Below are 20,328 nucleotides of genomic sequence, written 5' to 3' on the forward strand. Positions count from 1 at the left end.
CACGTGACGCGCGCGGCCGCCATCTTAGGCTGCCCGCGCGGCCCGGCGGTCACGTGCGGCGGCGCTGAGGGGACGCGGGGCCGCGCCGCGCCGGGGCTCTGCGGCGCCATGGGGCAGTGCGGCATCACCTCCTCCAAGACCGTCCTCGTCTTCCTCAACCTCATCTTCTGGGTGAGTCCGGCCGCGCCTCGCGAGAGGCGGCGGCTCCGGGGTTCCAGGTCGGAGCCTGGCCCCTAGAGCGCTGCGGGCCTCGCTCAGGAGCCGGGAGCGCCCCCCTCCACTGCCCCGCACGGGTTCAGTTCGTATTTAAACTCTCTCTGTTGAACGCGCCTTCTGAGCCCCTTCGCGGGATGTGGGGCTCCAGAGCTGGGCGCAGTCCCTTCCCTCACGGTCCTCCTGCCGGGTTCCAGGGTGGGGGAGCTGAACCTGGCATTGAATTTTTACGAGCATTAAGGATCTTGAGGTGGAGGCTGTTGTGTAAGCGCATGCAGCTTTTCTTCCTTGCATTATTGAGCTTCTCAGCTCTCCGGCAGCCGAATTTCTGTGGCAGGTGGGATTTTTGTCGCGCTCTTCTGGCCCCCGGGGGTTGGGCTGGCCGCGGCGGGCCATGCCAGGCGCTCAGCGGTGGCCGCGGGGCGCCGTTCTCCTCCTGCGCTGGTAGCTCGGCAGCGGGACGTGCCACGGCAGCGTTGTAGTATTTGTGCATCGCCGAAACGTCCCACGGCTACGCTGGCTGTAAGACAAAAGCTCACAAAAGAGGGCTAGTAGGTTGCTGTAAATGACCTTTATAGGATGGACTTACAGGCTCTAGCTTGGCATTGTATTCGCTGTCACAACTGGCTTGTCAGAACAGTGTAACTCTCAAGTCATATTAAAGATTGGTTTGTAGATTTTTAAGAATTCCCTTTGTGCATTTAGGTACTGCATTTTTTCCTGCTCTAATCCAGGAACAGAATACCTGTTGTCCCAGGTGTTCAGAGATTACATCTTTGAAAACGTAATGTGGGTAACAAGCTGTCGGAACATAAAAGTGCAGCTATATATAGCTGCTTCATTTGCTATAGAAAGTTATATGAAATCTTACTAGCGTTACAGGATGACTGTTCATGTCTGAATCTTTACAGAGGAATGCTCCTTAAAGGTGCCTGGAAATGAATCACGGTCAGGGAAAATGCATATCTGTGCATTCTTACCACATTTGCCTATACATTCTGGGAGCATGTGTAGGCAAATGCGTTTGCCTATACGTTCTGGGAGAGGAGCAGTGAAGGTGAGGTATATTTGGCCTTAAGTGGTGCAGATTAGAAGTTTGTAATTCTGGCTGAGGTGCACAGGCTCCATTCTTTGTCTTTAAAGTAGAAAGTAATGACATGACTCTCTTAGTGCAGCCGGAAGGTTGGAATCTGCTTTGTTGGGTGTGGCGTTTTGTTACATGCATAGTTGCCAGTGACGCTTTAAAAGCTCTTTAACGACTCCTGTATCATACTTTAAAAAGTTTTTGACTGGACAGTTTTTGTGGGTTGCCTTCTTGATGGCACCTTGAAGTAGATTTTTCTGTAGTTACTGATATAAACGAGGCTCTGTTTGGAGTAAATGAGTACAAGTTCTGTGTGCAGTTTTTCCCCTGCTCCTGAAGTTTGTTGTCTGCTGCATTTAGTAATTTAGCTGCACGTTGGAGTTTGCCATTATGAATCTCGTACAGTGGTGGGGTCAAAGTTATTTTCTGTAGTGCTGAACTTCGTGCTTTATAATTTTTGATCACTTCTGAGACAAACTTGACTTAATTTAAAATGGGCAGACTGTATTTAGATAAGATGTACTTCATGTCAAATTTAAATGTCATCAGTCTTGTATTCTGTAAACCACCTCCAGCCTAAGAAGCCAGCGTGTGCTGATAGCTTTTTGGCAGATAAGTGACTGGGTTGCTTGTGTTGGAACAACCTTGCAGCTCATCAGCTGCATGTAGAATGAGACAGGCTTTCTGAAAGTGATTTACAGAAATCAGTGGTCCTTTCTTTCGCAAGCTAGAGTCAATAGCTCGTTTGTTGACTGAGCTGTGTATGTTAACATTTGGTGCTCTTCTAGTTGGCAATGTAAGTGCTTCTGTGCTGTTACAGAAATCTTTTGCTTGTTGTGCTGTAGTTCCAATATTGATAATTAGATCATTGGGATTTCCCGAGACTTGACAGTAGACAAATGCGTAGGATTGGTCAAGTAACTATGAAATCTCCTTTAATTGTTTTTGTAAATTTGCCCTCTTTAAGGTTTCATATACCAGTCCTGTGTGTTCTCACTATCTTCATGATCGCCTGTAGGAGTAGCAAGTTGTGACTACACAACTTATAACTTCCCCCCTCACCGCTTGGGTCTCTTACTTGTGGGAGGATGTGAATGTTCAGAGAGATTTTATATCTGTCCTATGACTGAGATGTTCAGAAAATTATCAGTGCTATGAAGAAATAGCAGAGATGTGCTTGTTATGCTTTGAAATATTGGTTCTAACTTTTACAAATTTCTTTCAACTCTGAAAGTGGCAGATCAGACCTTGCTGACAGGTGACAACCACTTAACCATCTACAGCTGCTGATTTCAATTCTACAAGTTCACCTCACTTTGAAGAGTGTTATGCTACTTGTTAAATTTTCATTGACACCATAAAAAGGAATTTATTGTCTTGCGAAAGCATCTTTCTACTGTGTAAAATTCTTGCATTAACTGTGCTTTCCTACATGTTGGTAATACTGCAGGATTTTTATTTCTTAAGGAGAATGGGCTGTGGAAGCTGTCTAAAAGCAGGGCAGGTACTAGTTTATCATGTAGAAAGCTGAATGGATTTTACTCACCTTTCCACATTTTTGGTGTGATATTTTGACAGTTCAGCTCAGTTGTATTTGCAAGGGTGTTGAGCATTGAGTGCATCTTCTGTAGGTGCCCATATTGCCTTTAAAATAGAGTTCTGTGAGACAACAGTATCATGACTGGTAGTCATAAAGAGTAGCAGAGTATAAATTTTGCGTGGAACACGTGCTTGAATTTTGGATGATTGTCAGAGAGCGAAGGTCAAAAATACTTTACCAAGAAATGCATTGATGTGAAGTATCAGTTAAAACTTGCCCTCCTTAGACCAGGGAGTACTGATCTGATTAATAGTTTCTTAGTGTCTCGTTGCTATGAGTTAATTTTTGGGTAGATATGATAGATGGCAAAGGAAAGCCAATCCTTCAGTTGACCTTCACCATAAGTTTGCCCAAGATTTATTTCTTCAGCTGGTGACTTCATTTAGGGGATGCTGAGTCCTTTAAGGAAAGGGTATTGCATAGGAAGTAATTGTGATGTGCAAGACAATACAGCTTAGAAATAAAGTCATGTAATTTCTAGTACATACATCTTGATAATCAGCAAGATTGTTTTGTTACTTTGGTGAAATGTTGATAATGACTAATTGTAAAAAAAAAAAAAAAAATTATAATGAAGTTTTTCAGAATAGCATGTTCTTCAGGAAACCTCCTGAATTTAAAATCTGTGTAATTTTGAAAGAGTAAGAAATATATTTACCTGGAACAATTACCTAAAGACTGCTGTCAAATATGTTTGTGTGCCCTTATTTTAAGGCTTCATGGTGTGACTTGCATAATTCAGTTGAAACTATTTTGAAGATGAGATGAAGACAAAAATACTAAGGAAATGTTTTCAGTCTTCGTTTAATTCATAGGAGAGAATGATAAAATATTCAGAGTTCCATGTGGTCTTGCTTCAGAAAAGGGAATCTATTTTATATTCCCAAAGAATCTGTGTGCTTTGACACCCTGCTCTGCTAAAATAGTGCCAGATATGCTGTGCTTGCTGAGGTTTTTATCTTTCACCTCTGTGTCCTTCTCCTTCAGAAAAGGAATGAACTGTGCTCCTACAATACTTCCAACTCAGTAGTTGCAAATGGTTTAAGTTATTCTTGTATTATTTAGCTGGCTTGAAATCATTACTTTGACAGTCCATTTGACTAAGCTGTTCTAAAACATTCTTGGTATGATTGTTTAGAGAAATTGTAGAGCACAAATACTTTGTACAGATCTGTGCTCCCTGCACAGCTTGGGCATGCTCACCACAGTGCAGTGGCCAGAGTATGGGGAAATGGAGGATTTTCTTAGAGGAGCTGCAGCAGTCAATGTGGATGTAATAGGTTTAGGGATTTCTGGTAGAGAAAAACAAAGAAAATGAAGCAATGGGAAAATTCATTCAAATTGAGTAGTAGAAAGGAAGATTAGTGTTCACTTTCTCTTACTCATAGCAACAAGCTCAGTAATTTCTCCAGTTTATTGTGAGCTTGAAAACAGTTACTGCTCTGGACTTTAAAACAAATTTCTTGTGAGTTCTTTGGTGATCAAAGACCCTAATTGATAGATAATCCCAAAGGTAATTTTGCAGGGATTGCTTGTCCAAAGCCCTTTTGGCTTGGAAGACGGTTGCTTCTGGATGTAAAATGGTAATGTTTTCTGCTTCTGCCACTATGGTAGTGTGAAGAGTGTGTCCTTTAGGATTGTGTAATGGTTTGGAATCCCGTGCATTAAAAAAAATCAGGTTTTTAAATTAAAAATTTAACATTTAAAACTCTCAAGTGTTGTGCCCTCTGGGTGGTTTTTCTTACAATATTTGGATGTGAATTTTCAGATAGCAAACATGGGCCAGGTCCTGAATTTTAGTAATAGATACTTTGATTTGCTTTTAAGCAACACAGTAGTGTCATTCATGTTTCTTTACAGGATGAGTTTTGGGTCTTTGCCTGGGATATTTCAGGGGTTTTGGCATATGGACTTGAGCTTAAAAGGTCTGATACCTAACAAAACCAAGCTGCAAATCTAAATGGGATGCCTTTGAATTGTACAAGGAAATATCGCTTTACCTGATGAACTTTGAAGCACAGAGTCATCATCATTGTTCTCCTGCAGAGCAAGGAGTCTGGGAATAGTAGAGCACCAGCTCAAGTTACAGCCCTGGTGATTAAAAAGACGTAAAAGAATGGCTGTATTGTTAACTTGGCTTCTAAAGAGGTAGAAGACTGCAGATGCACTATGTCTTGCAATTAGTGGCACTGCAAATATGTGATGCTGAACCGAAAAGCAGCCTAGCTCAGCCTTTGCTTTAGCCTTAAAAGCCTTTGAAAGTGAGGTGTTCAGGCACGGTGCTGCAGAACTGAATGTGGCTAGTACAGACAGAACAGTCTGGTTTGCTTGAATTTTACAGGGCTTTCTTGTTTTATAAGCCTTTAAGATAGTTTTAACTGTGTTACAGAGCTGAATGGGATTCCTGTCTTTCTTCTCACAAAAGATTTTGTAAGACAGTTATAGCTCAGTGTTCAAGTTAATTTATTACTGTTGAGAACAAAGATAAGAATGTCAGGAAACCATTGGGTTCTAAGCGGGTTATGCATCAATTTCAGGAACCAGAGAAAATATCAAGTATGGGTGTGGGTTTGGGAGGGGAGTGGAGGGAGAGAGATACACAACAGTGAAGTGCTGAAAAGACTGTAGAGAAATAAACCTCAGAGATCCTGTTGGGCCTTTGAGGTTAAGGAAATAAATTTTGAAGAGCAGAAAGCTAAAAAGAAGACTTAAAAATTTTGTCATCCCCTTCTTTTTATGACAGTAATCAGGCTATGAGTACTCTAGTGTTGGAAAGAACCAGAAATGTCAGAAATACCCTAGAAGCCAAATAATGGAGAAATGTGGAAAAACCCCACATGTTTAGGTACTGTTCTAAGCCCAAAAAGCTGCAGGCAGACCATAATACCAGTGTTCCTGCTTACGGGTAGGAAATGTTCAGGAGTTGGTGTGTGTAGACAGAAACAGCCATTGGAAAGTATGTAGCTGATATAACTATAGACTTTCAAAAAGTGTGGTTTGTTTTTTAAAAAACTTGATCCAAAGGCAGTGAAAACAAAGATAAACTCACAGTTAACATGAGGAAGGTAATAGACATGTTGGGAAAATTGTCCTAGGACAGGATTCAGGTAGAAAAGCTGAGGGTCTGTTAGTGTAGGTGGCTTTTTTCTTACTTTATCCTTGGGTTCTTTTTATCAAAGATGATGTAGATGGTCTGTCAGAATGTATCAACGGTTACAGTTAACAATCCCCTGCTTGAAAGATATTTCCATAGTGGAATGAATAATTGGTTTACAGTGGTATCTGTGTTGCTATCAGTGTTTACCAATCAGCAGTGGCAAAGTTGGCAGCAGTAGGAATTTATAAGTAGGTGTCCTTACCAAAAATGTGAAGTACTCCTCTTGCCTAATTGAATATCAGGTGTGTTTTCTCCTAAGATACAGTACTTTGCTGCTCCCTTCATTTTCTTGCTCAGAGAGTATGTGTTTTTCTTAAAACAGTGACTAAAACATCAATTCTAAAGGGACAAATACTATTCTTTGGCCAAGTTAATTGAAACAGTACCACAAAAAAAATCAAATCAGGACTTCTGCTATGTGTTCTATTAGGGTCCCAAAGTGAAGAAAATTCCATAGCAAGGTGAAGAGAAAAGTATGAGCATGTAAGTGTTGATCAGGTCTTTGGCAGTAACATTATTAGGGTAGTGTAAGGAAGAATTTGCTTGTAAATGAAGCTGCAGTGTCCATGGCTGATAAATAAATGATCAGTGGAACAAGTTTAAATATCTTACACTCATCATCTTAGGTAGCCACAATTTTGGCTTTCGAACTGCTGCAGTGTGTGAGCATTACTGAAAACATGAGAACAGTTCTCGGTGTGTGTTTGCATCCTACTTGGAAAACAAACAAGCAAACTAAACCCCCAAAAGTGTTTCAAGGTGCAGCTGGACAGTGTACAGCCTTGTACACCTCAGGGCTTGTGGGAGGTGAAAGCTGACTTTGTGAAATAGCCATGAGCCTAAGAGGTTGTGTCACAGCAGCCCAAAGACTACTCAAAGAACCTCGATTTCTAACTGAGCTTTCCCAGAATGTGTAGAATGATGCTTATCATTGTGTCATTGGATCTTCCAGTTTACCCTCTAGTTCTTTGCATAATTGTTGAGCTTTTAATAACTCCATAGAGGTTCCAGCCAAAGCAGTAAAATCAAACCTTTTCTCAACTGTGAGAGGTCTGTGTGCCTGAGAAAGGATGAAAAGGATGTTGAATTGCTCAAGCCTTTTGCAATGAGCTGTGTTCATTGACTGTACTTTGATATCAGTGTTTTTAAAGGTTAATTCATCCTAAAAATAAGAGTGTGCTGCTTTAGGCTCAGAACTATGAGTTAGATGCAGACAGCTGTAAAAGGATGTGTGAATGCTGAATAACCAGTCATGTCCCTAGAGCATGTGTGTTACCTGGCACAGATTCAGGAAATGCTGCCATCTCTATTCAGAGCATGGAGCAGATTAAGTTGGAGAATTCTTCCTTCAAGCCCTGTTTATCAAAGACTTGTTTGAACTGTGCAGTTCATATATTTGGTTTCCAGTTAATGATAGGAAATACATGATTGTAAACAGAGTAGCTTTATATAAATTTGTCTTTGACTTGAGCAAGGTCAGACTTTGAAGACTTTCTGTTTACTCTACAGGATGGTAAACATTGAGATCTAGATTATTTGATTATTTTTTTTAAGTTACCCTTGTGTCTATAGAGACTTTGGGTTCCGTAGATGATTCCTATTTTGAGATAGATTGTTTAAGCACATGGTACTACTATTTTGTGTGGTTTGGGGTGAGTTGTTTGGTTTTAGGTGGGGGAGAGTCGGTTGTTTTGGGGTTGGTTTTTTTTTTTTCTTTAAAAAACACATGTTCAACTTTGTACTTGGTTTGCAACAAGTAATAAATGTGTGTTTAACTGGTGCAGCTCTGGTCAACATAAACTGCACACTTTGTGTGGTTAAAAGTGTCTTGTCTGTCATAGTGTTTATATGTTTTTTATATCAGTGGATGATACTGTACTGTGTGCCGAGACCTCATGTTGGAACTGCTGAGCTCTGAAGAGGGAGGGACCTTGGGCTCGTGCAGTCCCATTGACTGAACACCTCTGAGCACTCAGCACAGGAACTGTACCTGTCTTTCACCCAAAGTGACTCCTCTTACACACTCCTAAGACTGTTCAGTGATGCAAGCCTGAAGGTAGTAAGAGAAAATCATCAAAAGGTGAGCAAAAAGGATTGCTTCAAAAGCACTTTTCTCACCCCAGCTAAAACACTTCTGAGACCTCCCCCTTCCTGGTTTAGAGCGGGCTGAAATAAACAGTCCCGTGGTTGTGATGTGAAAGAAAAGGGAGGTCATCTCAGACTTGTTTACGTGTAAACGAAATGGGTAGTGCTGCTGTTTTCATTGTTCTCTGATAGCCGAAGTCCTGCACCTGTTCAAAAACAGTGTTCAACTGTGATACACGGGGAAGGAGTTCTAATCTTCATGGCTTTTAAACCTTGTGCAAGTTCCAGCAGGTACCTCTGCTCTCAGAACCTTCACCCCTGCAGATTACTTGTTGAAGAGGTAGCAGCAGGAATTCTGAAGAGTATGGTCACTTCATCACAGAGGCAGTGTCTGTTTCAGAAACGCTAGTTCCTCAACATTGTTGAGAAGCAAAATGTAAGACCCAGTGCTGTCATGGATGATTAGTCATTCTTGTACCATATGTGGAAGGGATTTAATGAAGTCTTCAGACCAGGCAGCTTTTAATCTGTTTAAAAGCTGCAAAAACAATGTTTCTTAAAATGCACGTGCTTCTTGAAGTAGGGGAGGAAAGATAACACCTGTAGACAGATTTAAATTTTTTTAAGGCTAAACTTCTTTTACTTCAATTACATTCTTCAAATGTATGTCCTTATGCAATTTATGATCCAGATTTTTCAAACAAAGAAGAAGCCAATTAAATTACAACAAAAGAAGGACAAAGGAGTTCACAAATGGTTCTGATTTCAGCTTTGTGGTATATATTCTTTGCCTCATGCCAACCACAGCTGTGGTTTTTCATCTGCCACCTTGTAACATACCATATTTCTAACAAGCATTTTAGTTCTTAGAAATAGGAGATTACATCACTAGCCTGCCATTCACACACTTCATTGCTAGGCAACAGTTAATGTAATTCCATTGTTCAGTGACACTACTTTGAATCCTTGCTTTGTGTACAGAAAGTGTGTGTCTGCATTTTGCTGTGTTGTACCTAATATGGCAGGATTTGTACAGATGGATTAGCATTTCAACATCTTCTGTGCAAGGGGGTGATTTTGCAATAGCTTGTTCACTCTTGTCTGGAAAAGATGTCTTGCTCTTGATCTTTGTTACTGAATTTTTAGTTTTTCCTCTCCTTATATGTACATAGCACCTTTTATTGGACGAATGTGAGCTCCAGATGCCTTTAAGATTCCTGCAGAGTACACAATTACTTTAGCTGCAGAAAGAGAGGTGGAGAGGTCAAATGTATTGCTCAAATCCATACAGATGATGATTCTTTTGAGCTGGCTCTTAATGTCTTTTTCTTTGACATAGTGTTTCTGTAGCAAAGTGCTGCAGGGAATATTCCATACATAAAGTAATGTTCTGGTAGTGATTGTGTGCTATTGTTTTATAGAAGGGAGTTGCAGTAATGTTGCAATACATCTAGTATGTAGTGGCAAACAGGGTTGAAATCCTGGATACCTTTTGTCTTGTGGCATGTCTTGTTGTGTGCCACACTGATCAGGCTTCCCAAGGAGAACTTCCAAGACTTGAGACAAAGCCTTGAGCAGCCTGGTCTGAATTCATTGTTGAGCCTGCTTTGTGCTGGCAGCTGGGCTAATCCTCCTAGACTGAATTACGGAGGGAACATCTGGTTGTACACTGGCACAATCCAGCATTGCAGTGTTACAGCTGCTGGAAGCTGCTGCTTGTGTGTCTGCCCTAAGTTTGAAGGCCAGTAAGTGGGGACATTGGCTGGAGGCAGCCTGCAGTGTTCTCCCTCAGGTTGGAGCTGCAGTGTGTCACCTTCCAGTTGAGAGAGCTCTTATGTCCAGGGTATGGATAGGTTTGCAATAGGAACCCTGCCCTTCACAGCAAAATGAAATTCCTCAGGTCATAGCCTAGCCCTTGCATCTTCTGTGTGCATTGTTTTAGCTCCGCCTTGTATTGGGCCGTTAAAATGCCTGTCATGAAACATTCAGATTATATTGTCCATCACTGCAAATTGATATTTCAGTCTGCAGCAAGTGTGAGGACAGTTAGGATGGACATCTGTAACGCACAAACTGATAAAGCCCTTGTATTTAAAAATAAATGTGTGTTAGTTGGCTCCTCAAGCAACAGTTGTCTCTCTTTTACTAGCTTTGCTCAGCTCAAAGATATTGAAAGTATTGATGTGTTGGGATCATTGTAACTGTAAGGGAGGCAGGGTCATGGCAGATTGATGTGAGAGCTGTGTCTTACTGCTTAAGTCTGTATAGTTGCAGATTCATCCTGCAGGGCTTATTTTGCAGTAACTTTAAGCTGACTTTTTGTTTGTTTAAGGAGGACTATTTTGTACAACAGTCCTTCTGAGAGCATCAATTTTGCAAGTTTATGATACATTTCTGTAGGTATTTGCTTCTGCTTTTTAGTAATTGGTGGTTTGTGATTGTTTCTGCCTGCTTTCTGGTTGGAATCAGATTCTTCCGGTGCTGTGAACCCTTCAGAAATGCTGTTGTTTGTAGCAGTTCATTCTTCCCTAGCAGAGGTTGAAGTTCACAATGTGTACATCTATTTTATTCTAACAGTCATAGATAGCAACCGGCAAGATTTCTGAGGAACACTATGGTGTTTGTTAAAATAATTGCCACCTTGCTTAGGGAAGGGCTTGGTGTTCCAAGGAACTTAATGTTTTTGTGCCTGTTGTAGGCAGCAGCAGGCATCCTGTGCTACGTGGGAGCCTATGTGTTCATCACATATGATGACTACGATCACTTCTTTGAAGATGTCTATACGCTAATTCCGGCTGTTATCATCATAGCTGTGGGAACGCTGCTTTTCATTATTGGACTGATTGGGTGCTGCGCTACCATTCGAGAGAGCCGCTGTGGGCTGGCTACGGTGAGTGCAGAGCTCCTACAGAGTCTCGGCCTGGTGTATATTCGGCTGCCTTCTCTCTTAATAAACTCCTAAAATATTTCGTGAAGTTTTTTCTTTATGGCCTTAAAAGTTATCTGCCTAATTTTTTTAGCAACATCTTGTTTCAATTTTATGTTCTGAATAAAGGTGTTAAATTAAACAGTTGTAGCAGCAGAAGGCCTCTCAGATTTACCTTTTTTAGAACTGTGGTAATCTCATTAAGAAGCGTAAAACCATATGATTAAGTCATAACAGTTTTTAAATCTCACTTTTATCTGTTGTGGTTGAAAAGCTGAACTGGAGGGAGAGAAAAGTGATTCAGGAGCCTTCTTGCTTTAAGTGTCTTACGTCAGGGTTAACTAAGGGTCGTCATAAAGCCTGATTATTTTCTTCATGGCTTACTTGGGACACTTGGTTTGCAGTATTTTATGCCCTGTGTTTCCAAGTATTTGTAATTTTGGCTTGAAAACTAGGTAGGGAAGAGGAGAGGCTGGTATTTGAATTGTCCCCACAGGAAGGTTTGGGGCTTCTTTGGTTGAGTGCTTTGTAGACTTCTTTACAAGTGCTCTTAAATATAGAAAGACAAATGCATAGCTTGCTGTCTTTTCCAGTTGTTACAGAGCTTAATCTGAAGAGCCATTCCCTTAGTCCATCTACCATTCCAACTCCTTGGGTAGCCTCTTTGATGATACATTCCTATTTATCTAACAAAGAAGATTGAAAGAAACACTTGATTAAAGAACAGCAGTATGGTATTTTCAGTACTAATGACAGCTGGACTTGCCTGACTGGGCAGCTTCTTATTACTTGGTGAAGCTGTGAACACTAAAGTTGAATGAATTCTGGGCTCATTTCATCAATTTAAGTGCCTGCATTAAATTATCTGTTAAATCAAAGCCTTGCGGCAAAAATTACTTTAAATAGAAAAATTTGCACGGAGTCTTTCATTAGGCAGATGAATGAAACTATTTGCACAAACACTTTTGGTTGTATTTTGCAGTTTGTGATCATCTTGCTCTTGGTTTTTATCACTGAAGTTGTGGTCGTGGTTCTTGGATACATTTACAGAGCAAAGGTAAGAACTTCTCAGTTTCAGTAATGTTTTGTTGGGAATTCTGACCATAAAACAGAAATGTAATCTTTACAATGTTTGGTTCTGTAGAGCTGTTAATGGGTATTTAAGGGATTAAAATCTGAGTGGATTAATTTGTGATACCACTACCTTAAAATTTAGAACATGAATGCAGAGAGCTATCTTGTGGGCAAAAAAATACCTGGAACCTATCATTAGCAGTTAAACAGGAAAAGAAGGTCACAGTAATTGATACCTTTACATTTTCCAGATGGTCTTCTAATTTGTTTATGCTTTGACTTTGTGAATTATTGAGGCTACGCAATGTTTGAACATAGGGCATATTTTTTTGATATGCAATAACTTCAATGTTGTCATGTGTTTTGGTGTGCAAACTAACACTGCATAATAATAAAATGAAATAGATTGAGTGTGTTAATGTATACTTTCTAGCATTACTCAGGTTGTTGACATGGATTATAGCTAAACAAATTACAACTTCTCCTACTGTTTGTTTAATGGAATTAAAAAACAGGACCAGAAAAAATGAAATTAGATGTGTTTCTTCCAACATAATATATGGTAGAAATGTATTACATGGTACGAGAGGTGCTACAGTGTAGCTTGAAGAAAATGCCAACTTGCACAGTTTACTAGTTTTTGATATGTCTCAATCTAAATTCTGAAAAAAAAAAAAAATAAAAGGCAGAGAAGGCATTTTAGCTGTGACATGGAGCATGTTTGCAGTGTAGGACACTTGGGGATATCTTACCAGCAAGATGAGCTACAGTACCATTTACTTTGGTCTTTGTGAACAGCACAGGTTGTTGTCTCACAGGTTCAGCATTCTCTCCTCCTTGCTTTCTCCTGCTCTCCTGGAACAAATGGGGAGACAGCTTTGGAAGTAAAAGTGGTGGTTTTGTTTGGGTCCCAGGGAAGGCTGCTCTGAGTAAGCAGCTGAGCACATGACCTTGAAGTGTTTGTGTTACAGACCTGGTGCATGACACTTAGAATAGGCTGCTTCAACAGAAGTGCTCTACTGGCCATGCTTGAGCTCAAAATGTTGTTTTCTCATGCTTTACATTTGATTTCTGGTATCTTGGCAGTGAACTGAGATGATCCTTGGGGATTCTAATTTTTTAGTGGAAGTAGACCTTAGATGCCACTGAGGAAAGCACTACAATTCCAGGGCAGAGTAGGAAGTGGATTCTTTTATGTTGATCTGAATGGTTTCCTTCTGTTTCAGTACTTGCAGAGGAATACTTCAATATGTGCAGGAATTATCATGGATCTGATCTGGACTAAGCAGTAGCCATTTTACTGTCTTCCATGTTCCCATCTTGAAGGGACTTGCTCTTTTTCAGTGGGCAGTATTTGCAGCAGATACAAGCAGATGCATGGATCTTCCTTGCCCAGCTGTGTGGAAGTTCTTGTTGCTTCTCTTTTTTGGTTTGCTCTCATGCAGTTTTCACTGCAGTAGGTAATGCAGGGCCAGAGCTTGGGAGAAGAGGGAAGATGGTCTGGTTTTGGTGGCAGCATGATCTTATGTTAAGATGTTTGTGAAAGTCAGTATTTGAAAACTGAGCCTTAAATCTTTGTAAAGGACAGACAGGTTTTGTTAGTAAAGATGGCAATTTTCTAGTGCCCTGCCGTATCTAGCATCTAAAACTACTGTTTCAAGCGCAACAGAAATAAATTTATTACCAGTGAGCTGGGAGGGGAAGTCTGCTTAGCCTTCTGATTATTTTTGCCAGGATAAATAAGTCAGCTTTGTGCTTTGTTACTTTTGGTCTGTTGTTTCTGACATGGTGTGTATACATCTCTGGGAGCCTTGTTTTGGTTTTTCTAAAGGCACATGAATCATGTCAGAAGTACTTTGTGTTCACCATACAAACATGAAAACAAAAGGGAAGATTAAAGTCATAGCAGTTGTTATTACCAAGTAACCTTGAGCATAATGCTTCAAGGAAGTGGCACTGTGCTCTCTTAAGATCCCATTATTGATCTTAAAATTGCTTGATTTTCCAGCATGCCTCTGTAAACCTGTGTGTTGATCCTGTTCAGACTCTTTCAGAACCATGTGAAACGTGCCCAGGCCCTGCTGAGATGGGCTGAGCTGCTGCAGAGCCTTCCAGCACTGGTCCTTAGCTGTAAAAGTCAGACTTTTTGGAAGTGCCAGTAGGAATTAAACAGGCTTGGTTGTTTGAGGACCTGCAGGCTTTTTTCCTCTGGGTGCAGGGGTTCACTCTCTTCATTTTTCATGAAGCCTGCCAGTTAACTAGAGCTAGGGATTTCTCTTTGGATCTTATGGAATTTGCATGGTTTTCAGGCCCTGATTGAACTGCAAGCCAAATGATGCACAAACAAGCACTGAAAGAAAATATTTTAAAATGTATGTGACAGATTGAACAGCTGTTTTGTTATGAGTTGGAGATGTAAATCAAATTAGTTAAATCATCAAACAATGGATTTTAAACTGGTCTGAAACAAGTTGCCTGTGCAGGCTAAATTGACTTTTATGCATACCTGTCTTGAAATAGGCAGCATTCTTGAGGAGGGGGTGGTGGTGGAATTCAGCTTGTGCTATTGCTGCAGAAAAATCTTCCCTTAAAGTATTTAAAGGAATGATGTGTTGACAAGACCTTCCTGCTGTAGCTTGCAAATGTGAAGAATCTGCATGCTTAGTGCTCAGTCCTAAAATTGCATTCCTTGCACGTAATTCCTGTGATAGAAAAAAATCAAATCAGAGCTAATCTTAAAATTGCACAAATGTTTATCTACACTAAAATGTGTATTATTTAATAATAGTTTACAGTAAAATATAGTACTTAAAAGATTCTAGTAAGATTTCCTCCAAACCAGGCATCATAGTATGCCTTTTGAGGCAACAAGTGATGGTTCTTGAGTGGCATCCATTTCTAACACATGAACGTGACAGCATCTTGACTCAGTCACGGTAGTTCTTAAGAGCTGCTATTGCAGTAAATGTTGCCAAACACAATGTACTGCCCTCAGGGTTCCTTGGGAAGCCTTGGGAGACTGGGGCTGAACAGAGAGCCTGGTCACTGTAGGGTCAGTCAGAAGGCATCTTTGAGAATTTATTTACCTGTGCTTCAACCAGAGGAGTAGGTGGTATGACTTAGTACCTTTTGATCCCAATATCCTCATGGTTCCAAGGGGAATGAGTTAGCCCAGATGGTTATAATGGTTTAGGTTTGGAACCTTGAAGTAGAGAGGTGAGTGCATGTTCTTATGGAGAGCCCTTAACTTCATGAAACGTCTGCTACCATGTCACAGGAAAAGCATGTTCCTCTTCTGAGAGACAGTGCAAAGCTCCTTTGCCTAAGATCTGGAAGGTAGCTGCCTGGATTTTCCTTCTCCTGTAGCTGCAAGCTGGCGATATCTTTGCAAAAGTCAGGGTCGAACTTTAGGAAGCTGTACCACTGAATTATGCTGATTTCAGATGATGGGGAGTTACCTTGGTTTCCTGAAATGCTGTAGCTGGAAGCCAAATAATGTTACCTAACCTGTGCTACTTCTGCTGGTGAGCTAATGCAGCTGCTTTCCTGCCCCCTCCTAGGTGGAGGATGAAGTTGATCACAGCATTCGGAAAGTGTACAATCGATACAACGGGACCAATCCCGATGCAGCCAGTCGTGCTATTGACTATGTACAGAGGCAGGTGAGACAGCGAGACACGGGCCACTTTTCCACTCCTTTCTGTCCTTAAAACACAGATGCTGTTGCTCTGCTGCTTGTGTAGTTGTCCTTCCTCCACTCTGACAAATCTAGGAAATGGCTGAATGGACAACAAATAGCTTAACTTGGTTAAAATTAGTATTTTTGCTGACAAGGAGATAAATTTTTATATAATTAGCTATCTCTCAATCTGTGCTTGTATTCAAATATGTAGTACTTAAGTATTTTTCTGCAATGGAACATACTCTACTTGCCCTCTTGGTATTGCAGTTAGAATTTAATTCTTTACCTGTCTGATTTTCCAGCTGCGCTGCTGTGGGATCCATAACTATTCAGACTGGGAGAATACTATCTGGTTCAAACAAACTAAAAACAACAGTGTGCCCCTCAGCTGTTGCAAAGCAGCCCTCAGCAATTGCACTGGCAGTTTGACCCGCCCCATGGACCTTTATTCGGAGGTAAGGCAGCCACAACATGAACTCAAAATTCATTTTCTTTGGGGGAAATCAAATCTTGGCTGTATTTGCTTTAACAGAAAGTAGATGTGGTTAATCATCTCTCTCCTCTTTTCATCTGTGACTAATTTTCATCTAATTACTTTTTTTAGTATTAGCACTATCTTTCTGCCCTGTGTAATGCTTTTGGGGTTTTTTGGTGTGCCTAAATATGTTTGCCAGATTGATGCATAAGAAGCCTACTTGTTTCAGGGGTGTGAGGCTCTGGTTGTAAAGAAGCTTCAGGAGATCATGATGTATGTCATCTGGGCAGCACTAGCATTTGCTGCTATTCAGGTAAGAGAATGTTCTTTATTTGTTAACTTCTTCCAAATTAGCTCTAAACTGCAGTACAGATAATTACAGGTATGCACATACAGATGTTTGTTACCCTTTAACACAGAACTTTCCACTGCTCTGTGGCTGTATATTCTATTAGACCTGAACTGTCAGTGTTATATGCAGTGATCCACTCTGATGTGAATGGTAGATGATTTTGTGAAAAGTTAATTATCCAGGTAGGAAGTATCATAAATGTCCTCTGATGGCATTTAACACTTGAAGATTTTGCATAGTGTTTAATTTCTAAACAGCTCATTTTTCATCCTGTTTTAGAGGTACATCATCTTTACTATGCTTCATGGTTTACAGATAATGTCAGGACCACCCAGGAGATACAGCTAGGTTTTTGATAGTGTGCTCTGCTCACGTGCAACTGAGCTTTGCTGTGTCTTGAAGATTTCTTGGGTTTTGGACTTAAATAAAGAGGCTCTAAACTGGAGACCCTTCCATGACCTTTGTTACAGTTATTCTGATCATAAAAAGATAACTGAGGAAATAAATTAATGTGTATATTAATATTTATTATATTTTAAGGAAGAAAAAAATACTAGAACTGTCTCACAAACATATTTGTGAAATTGAAATTTTGAATGCTCATCAGCTGGCAGACTTAGTACATAAATTACATTATTTTCAGACTGTGCCTATGTTATGGTCTCTGAGCAATGTAGTATGTATGCTGAATCCCAGGAGACTAAAAAAAACTAATTTCAAAGTTACTTTAGTGCTCTTAGTAGTATTTGAATTCAGAAAACATACCTGTCAAGTCCAACAGTTCGAGCACTTTTGTTTTCAAAAGCAGCTTTGGAGCCGGATTGTATGTTTGAAGGTAAATAATCTTTCGCAAACTGTCTTGTGGAAAGAGGGCTCCCTTTGTGTTTCAGTGTTACAAGGATGTACTCACAGTACTGTATACAATACTATGAGTACATCCTTGTAACATTTGAACTATTCAGACCCAGACTGCTTCAACTGTGGAGCTTCAGATTTGGTGAGATCTGTGCTCAGTCTCCTGAAGGGAAGGTATGGTTTTAATTGTCTTCCTTAATACTTTAGTTGGTAAAGCAATACTTGGTCTGCTTGAACAATGAAATGTATTTGTGTACTTAAAATTAATGTGTTACCACAACCATAGTTACTGTGAAAAAAATTTTTATGTCAGGAAAAAAGTGTGAGAAATCTTAGGAAACTGGCCGAGGTGAATCCCAAGAGGAGGCATTATTCTTAGTTTTGGAGTTTGCAGGTTGATGAACAGGTCTCCCCCAAAATGCAGCACAGTTATAATCCTTTCTGGCCCTGGCCCAGAGTTTGACACATGCTTGCAATGGCAGTGTGGCTGCTTGCACCCTTCTGTTCAAACTGTTCTATTATTTAGCTCCTGAAATTTGAGACAAAAGTTCTGACATCTTTGTCTTTGCCATACAGAATTCAAGTATGCACTTAGCCCAATTCTGAGCAAAATGGTCTGTGGGCTAACTGAAGGGGCGATAGAATGTAAACTTCAGCACATAGCTGTAACTTGGGTCATACCCTGTAAGTTTAGAGGAATGATTATGTTTTTCTTACCATTTGTGAATTTTGCTACCTTTCCAATGCTGGCTGCACAGTCCCCTCTGAACAGATTATTTTATTATGCAGTGAAGCTGTTCAAAGTTCATTACCTCTGATAGCCTATAGTCAACAAATTTAACCTTCAGTAATTGCTTTAAAATTAAAAGACTGAGAAGACTATTTTTACAAGGCTTGAAATGTATTAACAACTTACTCTCTTCTGCATAGAAGCAATTTTGGTATGTTCATGTTTCAGTTACCATGGGGATCTTCCCAGTGAGCAATAATTCCCTGGTCCCAGCCACAGTGACAGCACAGAACTATTAATAGATAGGAAGCACACTGAAGGGAGCAAAGACACAGCTTTTGTGGCTGGTGATCATTTACATGTATATACAGCCAGGGAATTTTTGTACAAAATTGGTTTGGGGCAAGATTGAATGTAGTTACTGCTAGCAGGCAAATGGAATCCAAAATTAATGACCAAAACAAACCTCCTGAATGCAGGAGGTGTCTAAACTTCCCCGAATGCTGTTGAAGAGGAGGATGCATGGATGCTTCCTCAACACAGATGTCTAAAATAGCTGTTGACAATATTAAATGGCAACCAAAGAGAAACAGACTCAAATGCCTTGAAATGTTTAGAGGTCCTAGCATTTTTTTAATGACATAATAAATAATGTCTGTAGAGAACATTAAGGTATGTGAGTCACTTTTTTGTGAATATAAGTGAATTCTAGGAATATGCTTAGAGACCTCCTTAAGGATATAAATGGTTTAAGTAGTAACTCAGAAGTTAATTGCATGAGATTTTACTGTAGTACCTGAATGTTTGAGATTTGACACAACTGTATAAATTAAATATCTCGAGGGAGTCATTGAACAGGGTTGTCTTTGTGCAAATAGCTGTAAATGTGCTGGATCTACTTTTATTCATTTGATGTACATAGGTAGAATGAATTCTAGCAAAAGACTAAAGGAGGTGTTGCTCTGCATCACACTTCCCATTTTATCCTGGCTTTGAACAGCAGAGAAGTTTTTGTGCTTGCAGGCTGTGAGCCTTCTTGAGTTCTGTAGCCACTGGCAGCTACCCTAAACTCTCCATTTTACAAGTGTAACTGCAGTGGGTTTAATTGTAGATATTCCCTCCTCACTTAGAAGGGCTGTGTCCCTGACGAGTCATTCTCCCATGTGACTTGTTTCCTCTTGCTCTGACATGAATTTATGAACCTAAGCACCCTGATGGAGCTGATGTCCCTGCTTGTTGCAGGAGGGCTTGACTGGATGGCCTTTAAAGGTCTGTCCAATCCAAACCATTCCATGATTCTATGATAATACATTTAGGAGTCAGTCTGTGAGCTGGAACCACCTAAGTGAAGAAAGGTGCTGTTTTTAACAACAGCTGAAGTACCATGCTGTGTTACTCTCCATATGCTTTTTTTAACCTGAGCTGGTTTCTGCTGTAGGTCCACTGCAGACAAAGAAGAGTATTGATCTTTACAGCTTGTTCCTTTCCGGGAAATTAAAAGCTCATACTAGAATTTCATCATGCCTTTTCCTAAGCATTGTGTACTTAGACTTGGGATTTTTAAACATTCTGTTTTCAGTCTTTAAGCAGACTGGAGTACTATATTGTGTGTACCGTCATTTAGTTTTAAAACATGTTACACATCTGATGTTTGCATTGGCCTGTATTTTTAAAAAGTCAGTAATTCTCCTTTTGTCCCAGTACTACCTTCACTGGGCTTTTGCTGTATCAGAGGAAGATCTCCATTTGTCTGCTCACCCATTTCATTCTAGTTTGCTTTCTGTCCGAGGGGGGGTTTTTTTTGTGGTGTATTTTTGGACTGGGTTCTTTTTTAAGAAATCACGCTGTGTTCAGAGTGGTGCTTTATAATCCAGAGATAGGGCAGGAGCCTCCTGAAGTATTTGCATCTGTGAATAGACTTCCATGCATACAACCAAATCAATACAATCTTATGCTTTACTAGAAGCTATTGCCAGTTACTCTAAACCACAGAACACAACACTATACCTGCTGTTTTTGAGTTGGTACAGTCTTATTCTACCTTCAGTAAACATGCAACTTCTTTAAAGTACCACGCCCTGTATCCCTGATTATT

The 20,328-nt window shown here is 40.3% G+C and overlaps 1 protein-coding gene across 1 annotated transcript in view; it reads left to right on the forward strand.

Annotated features, from left to right (window-relative positions):
• Nucleotides 1–20,328, forward strand: part of TSPAN3 (tetraspanin 3) — a 21,846-nt gene continuing 1,518 nt past the window's right edge. Inside the window, exons 1-6 of the mRNA XM_068204427.1 lie at nt 1–171; nt 10,838–11,029; nt 12,048–12,122; nt 15,700–15,801; nt 16,124–16,276; nt 16,526–16,609. Of these exons, the coding sequence (XP_068060528.1) occupies nt 109–171; nt 10,838–11,029; nt 12,048–12,122; nt 15,700–15,801; nt 16,124–16,276; nt 16,526–16,609 (669 nt within the window). The 5' untranslated portion in view covers nt 1–108. The remainder of the gene's footprint in view (nt 172–10,837; nt 11,030–12,047; nt 12,123–15,699; nt 15,802–16,123; nt 16,277–16,525; nt 16,610–20,328) is intronic.

This window comes from Anomalospiza imberbis, chromosome 13 (assembly GCF_031753505.1).
Source record: "Anomalospiza imberbis isolate Cuckoo-Finch-1a 21T00152 chromosome 13, ASM3175350v1, whole genome shotgun sequence".
NCBI lineage: Eukaryota > Metazoa > Chordata > Aves > Passeriformes > Viduidae > Anomalospiza > Anomalospiza imberbis.